At 42.7% G+C, this 19,244-nt stretch overlaps 1 protein-coding gene across 4 annotated transcripts in view; it reads left to right on the top strand.

The window, feature by feature from the left end:
- LOC142665983 (sterile alpha motif domain-containing protein 10-like) overlaps positions 1–18,078 on the top strand; it is a 36,949-nt gene extending 18,871 nt beyond the window's left edge. For 3 of the 4 annotated variants that reach the window (XM_075845830.1, XM_075845829.1, XM_075845828.1), the window contains 4 exons: positions 7,251–7,432; positions 11,556–11,724; positions 14,949–15,089; positions 15,426–18,078. In XM_075845830.1, coding sequence (XP_075701945.1) covers positions 7,251–7,432; positions 11,556–11,724; positions 14,949–15,089; positions 15,426–15,448 — 515 coding nt within the window. In that variant the 3' untranslated portion in view covers positions 15,449–18,078. Of the gene's footprint in view, positions 1–606; positions 1,961–7,250; positions 7,433–11,555; positions 11,725–14,948; positions 15,090–15,425 lie in introns of those variants that run through there. The other variant, XM_075845827.1, reaches the window with a different exon arrangement.
- The last annotated feature ends 1,166 nt before the right edge of the window (positions 18,079–19,244 follow it).

Raw genomic sequence — 19,244 nt, 5'->3', positions numbered from 1 at the left:
CACTGGTGAGCAAGAGACCACACATCAGAAGAGAGACCGCTCATATCATCAATAGCACTGGTGAGGAAGAGACCACACATCAGAAGAGAGACAGCTCATATCCTCAATAGCACTGGTGATCATAAGACACCTGTCTCTTGAGGAGACACCTGGATATCCGCCCAGACACCCTGTGATGTGAAGACATGTCTACAGAATGAAGGTGTCGCCCACACACAACAGTTCACCACACCATGAAACAACAACAAAGTATGTGACAGCCAGAGTGATACTGAGGATCTGACAGCAGAGCATCGCACCCAGCTGCACCACATCACGCCTCAAAACTGCAGAGCATCTCGGGAGCACAGGACATCTGTAAGAGAAGAAGAGCATCTCATGAGCACAGGTCACCAGTGTAATCTGCAGAGCATCTCATGTGGACAGGACACCAGTGTAAGCTGCAGAGCATCTCATGAGCACAGGACACCAGTGTATCTGCAGAGCATCTCATGAGCACAGGACACCAGTGTAAGCTGCAGAGCATCTCATGAGCACAGGACACCAGTGTAAGCTGCAGAGCATCTCATGTGGACAGGACACCAGTGTAAGCTGCAGAGCATCTCATGAGCACAGGACACCATCGTATCTGCAGAGCATCTCATGAGCACAGGACACCAGTGTAAGCTGCAGAGCATCTCATGAGCACAGGACACCAGTGTAAGCTGCAGAGCATCTCATGTGGACAGGACACCAGTGTAAGCTGCAGAGCATCTCATGTGGACAGGACACCAGTGTAATCTGCAGAGCATCTCATATGGACAGGACACCAGTGTAAGCTGCAGAGCATCCCATGAGCACCGGAAAATGTATGGGGACAGGACACCAGTGTAAACTGCAGAGCATCTCATGAGCACAGGACACCACTGTAAGCTGCAGAACATTTCATAAGGATGTGATACCTCTGTAAACTGCAGTTATTCTTATATAGGCAGATAACCAGTGTAAATTGCAGATCATCTCATGTGGACTAGACATTAATTTAAGCTTCCGCTCTCATGTGGACAGGACACCAGTGTAATCTGCAGAGCATCTCAAGCACAGGACACCAGTGTAAACTGCAGAGCATCTCATGTGGACAGGACACCGGTGTAATCTGCAGAGCATCTCGAGCACAGGACACCAGTGTAAACTGCAGAGCATCTCATGTGGACAGGACACCAGTGTAAGCTGCAGAGCATCTCATGAGCACAGGACACCAGTGTAAGCTGCAGAGCATCTCATGAGCACAGGACACCAGTGTAATCTGCAGAGCATCTCATGTGGACAGGACACCAGTGTAATCTGCAGAGCATCTCATGTGGACTAGACATTAATTTAAGCTTCCGCTCTCATGTGGACAGGACACCAGTGTAATCTGCAGAGCATCTCAAGCACAGGACACCAGTGTAAACTGCAGAGCATCTCATGTGGACAGGACACCGGTGTAATCTGCAGAGCATCTCGAGCACAGGACACCAGTGTAAGCTGCAGAGCATCTCATGAGCACAGGACACCAGTGTAAGCTGCAGAGCATCTCATGAGCACAGGACACCAGTGTAATCTGCAGAGCATCTCATGTGGACAGGACACCAGTGTAATCTGCAGAGCATCTCATGTGGACAGGACACCAGTGTAATCTGCAGAGCATCTCATGTGGACAGGACACCAGTGTAATCTGCAGAGCATCTCAAGCACAGGACATCTGTGTAGGGGAAGCAGCAGCTGGCTGTGTGATAGTGACCCGGCGGTGCACACCCTCCATCCATCCTCCCTCCTCCCCCTCCCTGGTGCTGTGTCTGCTGCTGGAGGAGGGAGGCAGCCCCAGCACCCGGCTGTCTATGACCCGGACGCCCGATGTTCACTGACCTTCGAGCTCGGATCGGTGAGAGGGAGCCCGCAGGGAGAGGGGACTACAGCCCGGAGAGGAGCGGCATGGATGGTGAGTGTGACCGGGCCAGCAACGATCATGTATGACAGGGGATAGTATATATGTATGACAGGGGATAGTATATATGTATGACAGGGGATAGTATATATGTATGACACAGGGGATTGTATATATGTATGACAGGGGATAGTATATATGTATGACACAGGGGATTGTATATATGTATGACAGGGGATAGTATATATGTATGACACAGGGGATTGTATATATGTATGACAGGGGATTGTATATATGTATGACAGGGGATTGTATATATGTATGACGGGATTGTATATATGTATGACGGGATAGTATATATGTATGACAGGGGATAGTATGTATGTATGACAGGGGATTGATTGTATGTTATGTATGTATGTATGTATGTATGACATTGGGGATAGTATATATGTATGACATTGGGGATAGTATATATATATATATATATATATATATATATGTATGACGGGATTGTATGTATGTATGTATGTATGTATGACATTGGGGATAGTATATATGTATGACGGGATAGTATATATGTATGACAGGGGATTGTATGTATGTATGTATGACATTGGGGATAGTATATATGTATGACATTGGGGATAGTATATATATGTATGACAGGGGATTGTATATATGTATGTATGTATGTATGACATTGGGGATAGTATATATGTATGACAGGGGATAGTATACATGTATGACATAGGGGATGGTATACATGTATGACATAGGGGATAGTATATATGTATGTGACATTGGGGATATTATATATGTATTTATGACATTGGGGATAGTATATATGTATGACACGGGATAGTATATATGTATGACAGGGGATTGTATATATGTATGACAGGGGATAGTATATATGTATGACAGGGGATAGTATATATGTATGACAGGGGATAGTATATATGTATGACATTGGGTGAGTGAGCACATATGTGTATATGATGATGGACAGTACATGTGTGTATGAGGTGACCTGTGAGTAATATTAAATGCAGTATGTGAATAGTACATGTGTATGGTATAATATGATGTACAGGTGTATATAGTAAAAGTGTAGATAATACGTGTGTATAAAGGAGTGTATGTACAGGTGTATAGGAAGTGGGTGTGGAAGGTGCATGTATATGGTATGATGTACTGTACAGGTGTATGTGGGGTAAGTATGGATAGTATAGGTGTATGTGGGGTAAGTATGGATAGTACATGTGTATGGTATGATGTACAGGTGTATGTGGGGTAAGTATGGATAGTACATGTATATGGTATGATGTACAGGTGTATGTGGGGTAAGTATGGATAGTAAATGCGTATGGTATGATGTACAGGTGTATGTGGGGTAAGTATGGATAGTACATGTATATGGTATGATGTACAGGTGTATGTGGGGTAAGTATGGATAGTATAGGTGTATGTGAGGTAAGTATGGATAGTACATGTGTATGGTATGATGTACAGGTGTATGTGGGGTAAGTATGGATAGTACATGTGTATGGTATTATGTACAGGTGTATGTGGGGTAAGTATGGATAGTACATGTGTATGGTATAATGAACAGGTGTATGTGGGGTAAGTATGGATAGTACATGTGTATGGTATGATGTACAGGTGTATGTGGGGTAAGTATGGATAGTATAGGTGTATGTGAGGTAAGTATGGATAGTACATGTATATGGTATTATGTACAGATGTATGTGGGGTAAGTATGGATAGTACATGTGTATGGTATGATGTACAGGTGTATGTGGGGTAAGTATGGATAGTACATGTGTATGGTATGATGTACAGGTGTATGTGGGGTAAGTATGGATAGTATAGGTGTATGTGAGGGAAGTATGGATAGTACATGTATATGGTATTATGTACAGGTGTATGTGGGGTAAGTATGGATAGTACATGTGTATGGTATGATGTACAGGTGTATGTGGGGTAAGTATGGATAGTACATGTGTATGGTATGATGTACAGGTGTATGTGGGGTAAGTATGGATAGTATAGGTGTATGTGAGGGAAGTATGGATAGTACATGTATATGGTATTATGTACAGGTGTATGTGGGGTAAGTATGGATATTACATGCGTATAGTATGATGTACAGGTGTATGTGGGGTAAGTATGGATAGTACATGTATATGGTATGATGTACAGGTGTATGTGGGGTAAGTATGGATAGTACATGTGTATGGTATGATGTACAGGTGTATATTGGGTAGGTGTGAGCCGTATATGTGTGTAGGGAGCAGTGAATGGTATAATCTGCAGTTGTATATGGGTTAGGTGTGGATAGTATGTGTGAATGAAGCAGTGCATGGTAATATATGATGTTTAGGTGTATATGTGGTAGGTGTGGATACTACATGCGTGTATGGTATGATGTACAGGACAGTCTGTGTACATAGGTACATTAGTGTGTGCAGTTATTACATTTGTGTGCAGAACAGTATCATTATGTACGAGGTAGACAGTGTAATGATGGACAGTATACGTATGTAATGTATGGAGCAGCGGAATCTACAAAGAACGGTACAGAGCGTATTATAATGAAATCACAAAACTACATGCAGCAATACGTGACAATGCATAAATGGATAGTGAGTGGGGTGTATCTAAGCTTCTCAAGTGTGATAAAGAGCCAGTGTATCTAATCCTACCGTGTGATACTGTCTGCTTATCTGGTGTATCTAATCCTATCATGTGTGATACTGTCTGCTGAGCCAGTGTATCTGAGCCCATTATGTGTGGTACTGAAGGCTCGGCCAGTGTATCTCAGCCCCTCATGTGTGATACTGTCCGCTCGGCCAGTGTATCTAAGCCCCTCATGTGTGATACGGTCTCACAGAAGTGATTATTTTTACATTGGGCACAAGTTAAACAAAGTAAATATTAATTCGGATATATCAAATTCTCAGTAACAGAAATAATCTTTTACGTCTTTATAAATCACTTTGGATTAACCCTTTTGGGAACAATCCCGGGTGGAAGCTGCAGATTGTTTTTAACCCTTGCTGTAAATGCTACCGCGGCTATGATACAATCTCTCCAGGTTTTACATTGCGGAATCTGATACATTTTCTGGTGCTGGAAAATATGTCATAAAGATCATAACCACAAGCTGCTACATTGTAGAAACCGTACTGTAACAGCAAATACAGCGAGGACTGGACGACATGTAGGAAATGATACACTACATGGCCAACACTATGTGAACCAATCATCACATCAATAGTTACTTGACTGACTTATTCCACAACCATAGGGATTAATATGAAGTTTGCTCCCCTCCGCCTCTGCTCTTCTGAGAACGTTTTCCCTTAGATTATTGAAAATGACTGTAGGGATTATGTCCATTCAGCCATGAGTGAGGTTGGGCACTGATGTTGGGTGATGAGGCCTGACTCTCATTCATCCCAAATGGGTTTAAGGGTCCGCAATCAATTTTTTCCACACCAAACCATTCGCTTATGGTCCTCCTTGGGGGGCATTGTAATCCCCAAATAGTAAAGCTCCTTCCCCAAACTGTTACCACAAAGCTGAAAGCAGAAGTTCCCTAGATGTCATTGTAGCTGGAGTATTAAGATCTGCCACTTTGGACCCCAACCATGAAAAATAGCCCCCTATCCTTGTTCCACCAGACTATACAGTTGGGCAGGAGGTGTTTTCTTGGCATCTGCCAAACCCAAAATTCTTCTACCAAATTGCTTGATGGTGAAGCGTTATTCATCCCTTCAGAGAACACGCTTGCATTAGTGGTGGCTTTACACCTCTCCAGCTGACACCTGGCATTGAGCATGCCTATCTCAGGCTTGTCTGCATCTGCTTGACCATGTACACCCCAATCCCAGTTTTTGTGTTGACGCAGTAGAAGTAGTTTGGTCATAGGTGGTGGGTGCTACAGCCAAGGTTAGATGACGTTTACACTTTTCAGCACTTTGCGGCATTGTGGCCGCCGCTTTACGTCTGATCTGTTCTTCCAGACGTCTCCACTTCACAATAACGGCACCTAAAGATGACCGGGCCGTCCATAGCAGGGCAATAATTAGTCAAGCTGAATTGTTGGAGAGGTGGCATCCTATGACTAGTCCCATTTTAATAGACTATTGCCTTTAGAGTTTCGCCCGTGCTTCACTTGAATATGCTAAATAGATTTGCGCTTTTTTTTTTTTTCCCACACCCTCCCCTCCCCCTGTATCTTGATTTCCTGCCCGAGGCGTCGCTATGAAAATACAACTATGGAGAAGAGCAGCTTTGTTCTCAGTTCCCTATAATCAGTCTACTTCCCGAGCATTCTCGTCACATCCTCGCGTGCCGCAGACGATCGTCAGGTGATCCTCTGCTTGTCAGCGACCTTGTCCCCGCACCAACAAGCAGTAGATACACGGCCTGTTACATCGTACGGGTTTATTTTGTGAGTTTCTCCCCATTTACTTCAGTCGAAAAAAATGTGGTCTAGAAAACAAAGCGTAAAAACGCAATCGCGATTTTTTTTTCCCCCCATAGTATCAGTTGTGAGGCAGCAAAACCTTCCCCGTGTACATGGAGGGTCCCTAAAAAAAAAAACATAAACATGAGATAAAGAGTCGGATCTTCTACTGAAATGTCATAATTGTTCCTCGCCACCGAGGCCGCATTTTTTCGGCTGCCCATTGACTTCTATTGTGCGTTCGTCTAGTAAATAGAAGTCCTTGAGTCGTCCTCTTCTGTCAAATTTGTCAGTAGTTTTGGAAAGCCGGGTGACCATTTAAATGGCTCGCGAAGAGTGGCACCTTTTATAGGGTTAGTAGAGTACCCTAACCCAGACAACTGGCATAACTCTCTGTATATTCGCACTATACTCCAAATACCGTGGCCGCGACGGAGCGTCGTGCCGTGGAAGCTGTTTCGCTGGATGTGGTATTTGGATAGCGGGGGATATATAGGTAAGCAAGGGCATACATACCATAGAGGCATCCCATGCGGCTGCTATTGGGCCCCAGGAGAGAGCGGGCCCTGTCAAGGTTAGTCCCATCCCTTTTGTGTTGAGAACCTGTGGAGGACTCCCTTCTCCATAGACACTGTACAAATGGGTGGCAGAAATCGGCACAAGGGTAAAGGGAAGGGCAGAGAAGAATTGGCATTACCCAACGCTACAGGCCGAGTTTATGTTAATGCCTTCTCTGGGACCCGCTTGCGTGCCAATGTAGGTGCGTACTTATTTGATACCGTTTTTTGTAAGTCCTGTTGCCCGCTGATGCCACACACAGGCCCTTGCTTGTAGCCCGCTCTTTAACCGTATTTTCTCACTTGACAGCTGCCGCTCACTTTCGGTTTTGTCGAAACCTCTTGGAACACACGGTGTCTGCCGAGAACTTGAACCATCGCTTTCGTCGCGAGATTGGCAACAGTCTAACATGGCACGACGGCCGGGGGTATCGATCAGCCGGAAGCAGGACCATCAAACTGCTTAAACAGCCCGGCACAGAAGTGTCGCAGGTAATCATTTATCATTCCTTTCCAGGGTTGGTTTAACCATTTACCTCCCTAAGCTGCACTTTTACATTTCAAAGTTGCTTTACGTACGTTGTATTTAGATACATCATGTCTTATACTCCAGTCACATCCAGAGCTGCATCCATAACTCTGAGTGCATTACTGCATAGCTCCCCGCGGCCCCCTGGTGGTTTGGTGTCTGTACAGTGAATGCTCCGCTGCAGTGCATTGTGGGTGATGTGGTGTTTAGACCTGTGCAGTATTCAACTACATCTCCTGCAGTGCCCTGAAATAGACTCTGACCAATCCAGACATTTCACAAGCTGTCGGTAATCGTCTGCCTATCCTGTGAAAAAAAAAAAAACACTCTTAAAGGGGTCGTCCATTTTTACGTAAATAAAGCTTAATCGGTATAATGACAAATTCTACAACTCTCTAATTTCATTTTCTGCTTAATTTATTTACTGTTTTAAGATCTCTGCTTGCTGTCAGTATATGAGAGCATTCTTGTTTACATCCAGAAACTTAGACAGACCTAATACATATCACAGCTGAGGGTTTGCTACAGTTGTGTTCAGTCTAGACAATCCTTTGAAAGGTAAATTGTCCGGACTTCAGACTGATACATTTTACCTGCACTGCGGCAAACGATCAGGTCAGAAGAGCGAGTTCACAGAGGATTGTCTAGGCTGGATATAATTGTATCGGGAACGCAGCCGTGAGAAATATTAGACAAAGGCAAGTACAAGAAAGTTCTATTCACTTATGCAAGCAGAGTTCTTGAAAATGGTGAGAAATTGAAACACAAAGTATATGACAAATTTGCGGAACTTTTCATTATAAAATGATTAAGCTTTATTTAAATAAAAATGGGAAATCTCTTCCATGCAACAGGGGGAGCAGCGGCTGCTTTTGCGGGAAAAATCCTTGGCCGCTGCACGGAAAATATGGTAGTACATGGCAGCAATTCTTACAGAGCTGCTCTCTCCGTTTTGGCTCAAAGAGGGGGGTCCCAAGCAAATGATCATCTAATAGTGCAGTGGTCCGAAACTTGATGCTCTCCAGATGTTACAAAACTTCCAAGACCCAGCATGTCCTGATAATCTGCAGCTCTTGTGGCATGCTGGGACTTGTAGTACTCAAACATGCAGATCTATGAACACACAGACTTGGTAACAGGTTGCTGTATGGAAGCATCGTACACTGCAGCCAGGGGGAGAGGGGGCTCTGCTGGACAGCTCATGTGTGACCTCCTTGGACAAGGAGGATAATTGGGTGCTCTGATTATTGTGGTGATCTGCTCTTAGCCGCTGTACGGTCACACAGACATTACCCCTGAGCTGAGGTATTACAATAACGGCCCAGATATCGTGATGCATGAAATGAGTGAGGCGCAGTGCGGCTCATCTACTGTCAAATGCAGTCAGCTGTATGTATAACGCTGGACATTGCCGTCCTGTAAGCGACAATGGAAGAATCATGTAGGACCGCAGTGCTGTATAATATATACATTATCAACGTAAAGGATGATAAAGAGGTGCAAAGCAAATTGTAGAGCTGCACAGAATATAACCGCACTCACTAGACAGTAGATATGAATGTACAGGGAGAGTTATAAATGTGGAGTGAGGAGATTGTTATAAATGTGGAGTGAGGAGATTGTTATAAATGTGGAGTGAGGAGATTGTTATAAATGTGGAGTGAGGAGATTATTATAAATGTGGAGTGAGGAGATTATTATAAATGTGGAGTGAGGAGATTATTATAAATGTGGAGTGAGGAGGTTATTATAAATGTGGAGTGAGGAGGTTATTATAAATGTGGAGTGAGGAGATTATTATAAATGTGGAGTGAGGAGATTATTATAAATGTGCAGTGAGGAGGTTATTATAAATGTGGAGTGAGGAGGTTATTATAAATGTGGAGTGAGGAGATTGTTATAAATGTGGAGTGAGGAGATTGTTATAAATGTGGAGTGAGGAGATTGTTATAAATGTGGAGTGAGGAGATTGTTATAAATGTGGAGTGAGGAGATTGTTATAAATGTGGAGTGAGGAGATTGTTATAAATGTGGAGTGAGGAGATTATTATAAATGTGGAGTGAGGAGATTATTATAAATGTGGAGTGAGGAGGTTATAAATGTGGAGTGAGGAGGTTATTATAAATGTGGAGTGAGGAGATTATTATAAATGTGGAGTGAGGAGATTATTATAAATGTGCAGTGAGGAGATTATTATAAATGTGGAGTGAGGAGGTTATTATAAATGTGGAGTGAGGAGGTTATTATAAATGTGGAGTGAGGAGGTTATTATAAATGTGGAGTGAGGAGGTTATTATAAATGTGGAGTGAGGAGGTTATTATAAATGTGGAGTGAGGAGGTTATTATAAATGTGGAGTGAGGAGGTTATTATAAATGTGGAGTGAGGAGGTTATTATAAATGTGGAGTGAGGAGGTTATTATAAATGTGGAGTGAGGAGGTTATTATAAATGTGGAGTGAGGAGGTTATTATAAATGTGGAGTGAGGAGGTTATTATAAATGTGGAGTGAGGAGGTTATTATAAATGTGGAGTGAGGAGGTTATTATAAATGTGGAGTGAGGAGGTTATTATAAATGTGGAGTGAGGAGGTTATTATAAATGTGGAGTGAGGAGGTTATTATAAATGTGGAGTGAGGAGGTTATTATAAATGTGGAGTGAGGAGATTATTATAAATGTGGAGTGAGGAGATTATTATAAATGTGGAGTGAGGAGGTTATAATAGATGTGGAGTGAGGAGATGTTATAAATGTGGAGTGAGGAGATGTTATAAATGTGGAGTGAGGAGATGGTATAGATGTGGAGTGAGGAGATGTTATAAATGTGGAGTGAGGAGATGTTATAAATGTGGAGTGAGGAGATGTTATAAATGTGGAGTGAGGAGATGTTATAAATGTGGAGTGAGGAGATGTTATAAATGTGGAGTGAGGAGATGTTATAAATGTGGAGTGAGGAGATGTTATAAATGTGGAGTGAGGAGATGTTATAAATGTGGAGTGAGGAGATGTTATAAATGTGGAGTGAGGAGATGTTATAAATGTGGAGTGAGGAGATGTTATAAATGTGGAGTGAGGAGATGTTATAAATGTGGAGTGAGGAGATGTTATAAATGTGGAGTGAGGAGATGTTATAAATGTGGAGTGAGGAGATGGTATAGATGTGGAGTGAGGAGATGTTATAAATGTGGAGTGAGGAGATGTTATAAATGTGGAGTGAGGAGATGGTATAGATGTGGAGTGAGGAGATGTTATAAATGTGGAGTGAGGAGATGTTATAAATGTGGAGTGAGGAGATGTTATAAATGTGGAGTGAGGAGATGTTATAAATGTGGAGTGAGGAGATGTTATAAATGTGGAGTGAGGAGATGTTATAAATGTGGAGTGAGGAGATGTTATAAATGTGGAGTGAGGAGATGTTATAAATGTGGAGTGAGGAGATGTTATAAATGTGGAGTGAGGAGATGTTATAAATGTGGAGTGAGGAGATGGTATAAATGTGGAGTGAGGAGATGGTATAAATGTGGAGTGAGGAGGTTATTATAAATGTGGAGTGAGGAGGTTATTATAAATGTGCAGTGAGGAGGTTATTATAAATGTGCAGTGATGAGATTATTATAAATGTGCAGTGAGGAGATTATTATAAATGTGGAGTGAGGAGATTATTATAAATGTGGAGTGAGGAGGTTATTATAAATGTGGAGTGAGGAGGTTATTATAAATGTGCAGTGAGGAGGTTATTATAAATGTGCAGTGAGGAGGTTATTATAAATGTGCAGTGATGAGATTATTATAAATGTGCAGTGAGGAGATTATTATAAATGTGGAGTGAGGAGATTATTATAAATGTGGAGTGAGGAGGTTATTATAAATGTGGAGTGAGGAGGTTATTATAAATGTGGAGTGAGGAGGTTATTATAAATGTGCAGTGATGAGATTATTATAAATGTGCAGTGACGAGATGTGATATAAATGTGCAGTGAGGAGATTATTATAAATGTGCAGCGAAGGACAAAATCCAAGTCCAGGTCTGCAGCTCGGTGCTGTGTCTTGGCTGCACTGAGTAATTTTTGATTTGTCCCCTGCGCAGGTCAGACCCAGCGATCAATACGGCATATATCACACTAGCCCGTCCTTCAGCTCCCTCACTAAACCCGTCGTCCTGTGGACTCAGCAAGACGTGTGCAAATGGCTGAAGAAACACTGTCCACACAACTATCTGACCTACGTCGAGGCATTCTCTCACCACGCCATCACAGGTAGCTCGGCCTGGCAGGTTTACATGCAGGTTACTTACTCTAGGTCAGTGAACTGCCACCTGTACTGCTCCAACTGTTGTAAAACTACAACTTCCAGCATCCTCTAACAACCCATGCCTGTCAGGGTATGCTGGGAGTGGTAGTTTCACAGCTGATGATGATGGCCGCAGGTTGCAGAGCACTTATGTCCCTCTCTCTGTACGTCGATCATTCATGTCAGGAAGACGCTGCTTGGTATATTCGTAGAGCCGGCGGGCTGCGTGCGCAGTCAATGTGTTGTGTCTCCGAGTCCTTCACAGGTGGCAGCGAAGATCATTCCACTGCTGTAAAATCCCAGCAGACACGCACCAGCACACACTATGAGATCCGTACCCCGAGGCAGTATGGACTAAAAGTCTTAATGTACAGCGCGGATAAAGTACTGAGAGGGGGCAATCCGCCCCAGGAGAGAGAGACGAAGATTAGGAAGAAGAGAGGGAGTGTAAAGACTCAAGTGGAAATGATGAGCTGACGGGGGGAGGATAAACTCAGAATCCAGGGAGAGTAAGCTGCGGAGAGAAGAGAATTAGGATGTATAGGGACGAGAGAATCAGCAGCTATAGAAAGAGGAGGGACTCTGCATCTATAGAAAGAGGAGGGACTCTGCATCTATAGAAAGAGGAGGGGATCTGCATCTATAGAAAGAGGAGGGACTCTGCATCTATAGAAAGAGGGACTCGGCATCTATAGAAAGAGGAGGGACTCTGCATCTATAGAAAGAGGAGGGACTCTGCATCTATAGAAAGAGGAGGGACTCTGCATCTATAGAAAGAGGAGGGGATCTGCATCTATAGAAAGAGGAGGGACTCTGCATCTATAGAAAGAGGAGGGACTCTGCATCTATAGAAAGAGGAGGGAATCTGCATCTATAGAAAGAGGAGGGAATCTGCATCTATAGAAAGAGGAGGGACTCGGCATCTATAGAAAGAGGAGGGACTCGGCATCTATAGAAAGAGGAGGGGCTCTGCATCTATAGAAATCAGGAGAGAATCTGCATCTATAGAAAGAGGAGGGGATCTGCATCTATAGAAAGAGGAGGGGATCGGCATCTATAGAAAGAGGAGGGAATCGGCATCTATAGAAAGAGGAGGGGATCTGCATCTATAGAAAGAGGAGGGGATCGGCATCTATAGAAAGAGGAGGGGATCGGCATCTATAGAAAGAGGAGGGGATCGGCATCTATAGAAAGAGGAGGGGATCTGCATCTATAGAAAGAGGAGGGGATCGGCATCTATAGAAAGAGGAGGGGATCGGCATCTATAGAAAGAGGAGGGGATCGGCATCTATAGAAAGAGGAGGGGATCGGCATCTATAGAAAGAGGAGGGGATCGGCATCTATAGAAAGAGGAGGGGATCGGCATCTATAGAAAGAGGAGGGGATCGGCATCTATAGAAAGAGGAGGGGATCGGCATCTATAGAAAGAGGGGATCGGCATCTATAGGAAGAGGAGGGGATCGGCATCTATAGGAAGAGGAGGGGATCGGCATCTATAGGAAGAGGAGGGGATCGGCATCTATAGGAAGAGGAGGGGATCTGCATCTATAGGAAGAGGAGGGGATCTGCATCTATAGGAAGAGGAGGGGACCGGCATCTATAGAAAGAGGAGGGGATCAGCATCTATAGAAAGAGGAGGGAATCAGGACCTATACAAAGCGGAGGAAATAAGGATCTAAGGTGGAGAGATTGTTGATCTATAGATACCAGAATTTGGACTTCGATACCGATACTTCGTTTAGTATTGCAATTTCGATACCAATTCGATACTTTGCCAACAGTGATAAAAAAAAAGTTCTTCCATTTTCTGATGTGAGGCGCGAGGTGTGATGATGAATTTAACCTCCACGTGCCTCACATTAATAGTAATTAACCCCATCATGTTTCTCGGTCATAATGGGTTAATATGTGAGGTACATGATGGGGTTAATTACTATTAATGTGAGGAACATGGAGGTTAAATTCATCATTGCACCTCGGGCCTCACAATAAGTGATAGAAAGCAGTTTTTATTTTTTACAGCACACACATCATAAATGATCCAAAAAAATAGTTGTGCAGGTTATTACGGCCGCGCCAATACTGAATGTGTGTATATTTTATGTATTGAGACTTATTTTAATGGTTATTGTAAAAAAGGTGAATGTGTATTTTTTTTATTTAACATTACCTTATGTTTTTACTTTATTTTTTAAACTTTAATGTACTGGCATATATCTATATTCTAATAGTACACAGGCAGTTGTTAGGACATACCTCATTATGCCCTAACAACAGGAAATATGGTAAGACAGCCCTGGGGTCCTTCAATGGACTCTGGGCTGTCTGCCCATATATGGTATGTCCCTCAATCACATCACAGGAATTCCCAGTGACGCGATCCATGGGGCATCCCCCCTTCTCACTTCCTCTTGAATGCTGCGGTCAGCTGTGATCACAGCATTCACTGGAATAATGGCTTTCTCTGATCTCCGCCGTTATAAGGCGGGGCTGCGGCTGTGTAATACCGCCATTGCCCCGCTCCTGACAGGAAGTGCGCGCGCGGTCAGCATGAGGTGATGCGGCCGGCGCTGCAGTAATGAGCGGCAGTTCAGGCACTGGAGACAGAACATGGGGGTGTTTTGCAGTGCGCCCGCCATGTTCTGTCTTCAGTGGCGACGCTCATTAGTGCACCGCCGGCCGCATCGCATCATCCTGACAGCACACACTTGTCAGGACTCAGGAGCGGGGCAATGACTGTATTACACATCCGCAGCCCCGCTCTCATACAGTCATGTGTTATTATACTGCGGCCGCACAGCTAAGTATCAAAATACATGGAATAACGGTATCGAACTGTTTGGGGGTGCCCAGTATCGAAACAGTATCGAAGTTTCCATGTATCGTGCATCCCTAGTCTATAGAGAAGAGAATCCGGAGTATATGAAGTTTCAGCCCATGATTTACAGGGAGTCATATTTACATTATTGGTATAGTACTATATAATGCGGATCATGGACTATAAGTCAGGGACCAGATCTCCCGGATCACTTGTAAGGAGTCCAGTGCAGGAGAAATGAGAGTTTGCTGTTTACTTCTACATTTTGCATGCTCCATTTACTCCAATGTAATATACATAATTTAGTATGCATTTAGTAACCATACAGGCAGAGGAATCTCACAGTCCCTTATGTGTCTCTCGCTGTCTCAGGCCGAGCTCTGCTGAGGCTCAACGCAGAAAAGTTGCAGCGAATGGGGATCATCCATGAATCTCAGCGGCAAGAGGTTCTACAGCAGGTTTTACAGCTGCAAGTACGTGAGGAAGTCCGAAATCTGCAGCTGCTTAGTCAAGGTACGGAAGAGGTTAATGTATGGAAACTTTCAATCCCTTTGCAGTCACTTGGCTCTTGTAAGTTACACCACGTCTTATACTCCAGTCACATCCAGAGCTGCATTTACAATTCTGCTAGTTTTCGACTTGCCCCTCCCCCCCCTTGCTGGTTCAGTTTTTTTGCCCTGGTGCATTGTGGGAGAGTTGGGTTTGTACCGTAGTCTGATATAAGTAGTATGACATCTCCCACGATACACTGCACCGGCTTAGCTCTTAGGTGCCAGAAAGCAGAACTTTGCCGTTATTGTCTCCGCTCTAATTTTTTGTTTTAAATTTAATTTTGTCTTTTCTTCATAGCTTCCTTTGGAAACTTCTCGTAGGGTGAATTCATCTGGACGCTGACAGTCACAAACCAGCATCAAACCAGTGACATAAGGGTGCTGGGACAGACTGATCAAAATCTGGACTATATCCTCTAGTGGATTCTTGCCTTATGGGCGTCTGTTCACATACACTGGATCGTGGGCGGGGGGGGGGGTCAACATCTTGCCCTGAGCTTTACCTCCCCTCCCACAGCTCAGTCTTGTATCTGTGGGGTACACACTGATGTAAGGGTATAGATAGGAGTAACTCCGACCCCATTGCAAGTCCAAAAACTTTGCTCTGCCCACTGATTTAGCATATCCCGAGTCAGCGTGCTTCCACATCTTATTGCTTTTTTTCTTAGTAGGTGCCAAATGGAGTCCTGCATTACAATGCATTCAACGCTCACTTTTGGAAGTTGCAAAGGATCTCATCATTCTGCTGATGATGGGAGTGATGTATTATTTGTACAATTTCGGGTCGGGATACAAAGTGTAATTAATACTTTAGTAAGTAGAAGGGAACTATTCGTTACTAAAAGGTTCCACTTGTGTGTTAGCAAATATAAAAAAAAACAATGGCAGTAGTAATGAGATGCAGCCACTAGGGGGCACTGTTACACTTACTGGACATATATAGCATTGCTTGGGACTCCAGTGGAAACATTGTATGATTGTTGTTCTTTTCTGGGTGTACCTTATTAATATCTGATACTGCGGACACCGTCAGCAGAGCACTTATATAAAATGTGGGTACCCTTGTTGCTGGGAGTGACAACAGTTTGTAAATAGCATATTGTTCTCCTGCAATATATGATCCGGTTTCCTAGCAATAACATATAGCCCCTTCTACAGGCTTGCTATATGGACAAGTAGTGTCCTATAAATATACATGGTATTTATGTGGAGAAACCTTTAGTATTGTGAGATGTGACCTGTCTCTTTTGTCATCACATGATCAAATTTGTGTCACTCCACCTCCATCCTATGTGACATCACCATGTAATGTGCGTAGAAAAGTTACAAGAAGGCTCGTTTACAATGTGCAACACAGGAAATCTTACATGTTCAAGGATCAGGGATTTGATTGAATCGGATCACAGCAAGGTTGTACATGGGGGCGCTGTTCCATTGATGTTTATGGGAAATGTTTGCAGTAGGATGTGGTGGAATTTGGTACTGCACGTAACAGAAATTAATAAGGGGGTTGTCCATTTTTCATAGTTGCGAAGTAAGCCAGTGCATTCCCCAATTAGGACCCCAAAAAGCCATTGCAAAGACCAAAATTTGATCTGGAGGACCACTGTTAGTGAGCATTGTGTAAAGTGGAAAACCCTTTATAAAAAGCTTCTGCGGCTTAAAACCCCTGTTTACCTTTTAATGGCCAACGTGGCCGCTGGGATGGTCTCTAGGAGTCAATGTAAACTCTGCTAATCCTTACATCTGGAGACCACCATAACTCCAACTATAGATGGAGTTCTCCTTTAAATTAGTAAGATAGGAATACATGCTTATTTTGCAGGTTGTATATGAGCCTCCAAGAGTAACCTACACATCATGTGACATAGTACCAGCCACGAATATTTCAGCAATAGCAGATTATATAATATGTATAATGTAAGATTTATGTAAATATCGGTTCCATATACAATATTTATTCCTGGGACAGTAGTCTCTAAGTCGTAGGCTCTGCTGGTTTTAGCAGGGCTGTATAATAATTACTATATAAATATATGGATATTCTAGCTACATGCTATTGTTTTAGATAGTTTGATATGACGGTGTAATGCACAATACAACATACCATAGATACAGGCCTCACAGCTCTATATAAACACATTCACACATGAATATATCAAGGTTATTAACTCCCCCAAAACTATGTGACATACTGGAAAGAAAATCTTTGTCTTCCCCTCGCCTACATAATTGTTATGAAGGATGACTTCTGAATGTCTCCGTCATTAAAAAACATACTTCACCCTCTGAGTCTGTGGGAGCTTAGTATGGTTAGGCTGTTGCTACGATACCTTTACTTGGTGGAATCTTATTTTTAATGTGGACAGGTTCCCTTTCAATGTGATATTATTTTCTGCACTGTAGGGCAAAGAGGGGCTTTATCCATGTATCACATCAGAATGTCTATGCCATTAGAAATGAAAAATTTCACCCTCTGAGTCTGTGGGAGCTTAGTATGGTTAGGCTGCTATTACGTTACATTTACTTGGATTACTCGTATTTGTAATGTGGACAGGTTACCTGTCAATGTGATATTATTTGCTACACTGTGGCAGAAAGACGGCTTTATGCATGTATCACATCAGAACATCTATAACATTAGAAATAACAGATTTCACCCTCTGAGTCTGTGGGAATTTAGTATAATTAGGCTGCTGCTACATTACATTACAGGGGTAGGGATTATACTTTTAACGTGGGCAGGCTTCCTATCACTGTGATATTATTTCCTGCACTGAGACAGACAGAGGGGCTTTACCCCTGCAACAAGTTAAAGTGCCTCCAGTAGCCAGGATGGTGTTTACAGAAGGTGAATGTTCCTGGTTATATGGGGTCCCCCTTTCCACCTCTTTGAAGTTCTTCCATTTTTTTATACCGTTTTCTGAATAAACATTCATTGATAATCTTGATACTTGTCTTTCTTACGTGCGTCTTTGGATTAAGGTATCCCAACTAAGCTTTTGGGCACACACCTGACACTGAACAGAGTCTTATTTTTAAAGGGCAATTACGCCTATTTGTAGGCTGCAACCTGTATAGATCTAATACCTTTCACAGCCTAAAACAAATTCCTGATTGATACATTTTACAGGCACTGATACATTGTGGCAAACTATCAAGACAGAAGAGAGATTTGTGCTGCTGATGTGTTTACTGGATACAACTGTAACAAACCCTCAGCTGTGAGAAGTACTAGGTCTGTACAGGTGTTCAGCTTCTGGATGTAAACAATTTGTCTTAACTCTCAGCAAACAGATTGAAAATGATGAATCACAACACAAAGTATATTAGAAAGTTGCAGACTGTTTCATTATATTATTTCCATATAGCGGAGGCATGGGAGAAAACACAACATACACATAAATAGGTAAGTATGAGGTCTGCGAACTGGGGTACATATGAGGGGCATGGGAGACACCAATGTAGCAACATAGATAACATGGAAGTAGCAATGTGTAGTATGTGATCAGTAACAGACATATAGATACTGTATATGGGGTGGTGTGTATATTTATAGGATCAGTATTTTTATATATACTGTATATATAGGATCAATAGGGATGTGTGTGTGTGTGTGTATATATAGGATCAGTAGGTATATGAGGTGCCTGCATACATAGGAGCAATGATGTTTATATATGATCAGTAGGTATATGAGGTGTATGTATGAGATGAGTAGGTTTATGGGATGCGTATATACACTCAGTAGTTACAGTGGATATAAAATTCTACACACCCCGTTAAAATGCCAGGTTTTTGTCATGTCAAAAACTTTTTCCACCTCTAATGTCTCCTATAATCTGTACAATAGTATTGAAAAACAAACCAATCTTTTAGTGTGGAAATATAAAAATAACAAAAATAATGTGGTTGCATAAATCTGCACACCTTTAACCCCTTAATGACCGGGCCATTTTGCACGTTAATGACCAAGGATTATTTTTTGTTTTTTCACGGTCGCATTCCAAGAGTCGTAACTTTTTTTGTATTCCGTCGACATCGCCGTATAAGGGCTTGTTTTTTGCGGGACGAGTTGTATTTTGTAATTGCACCATTTTTAGATGCTTATAACATA

The sequence above is a fragment of the Rhinoderma darwinii genome, chromosome 13, assembly GCF_050947455.1.
Source record: "Rhinoderma darwinii isolate aRhiDar2 chromosome 13, aRhiDar2.hap1, whole genome shotgun sequence".
Lineage (NCBI taxonomy): Eukaryota > Metazoa > Chordata > Amphibia > Anura > Rhinodermatidae > Rhinoderma > Rhinoderma darwinii.
The sequence above is the reverse complement of the archived record's forward strand: the minus strand, read 5'-3'. Positions and strand labels throughout refer to the sequence as shown.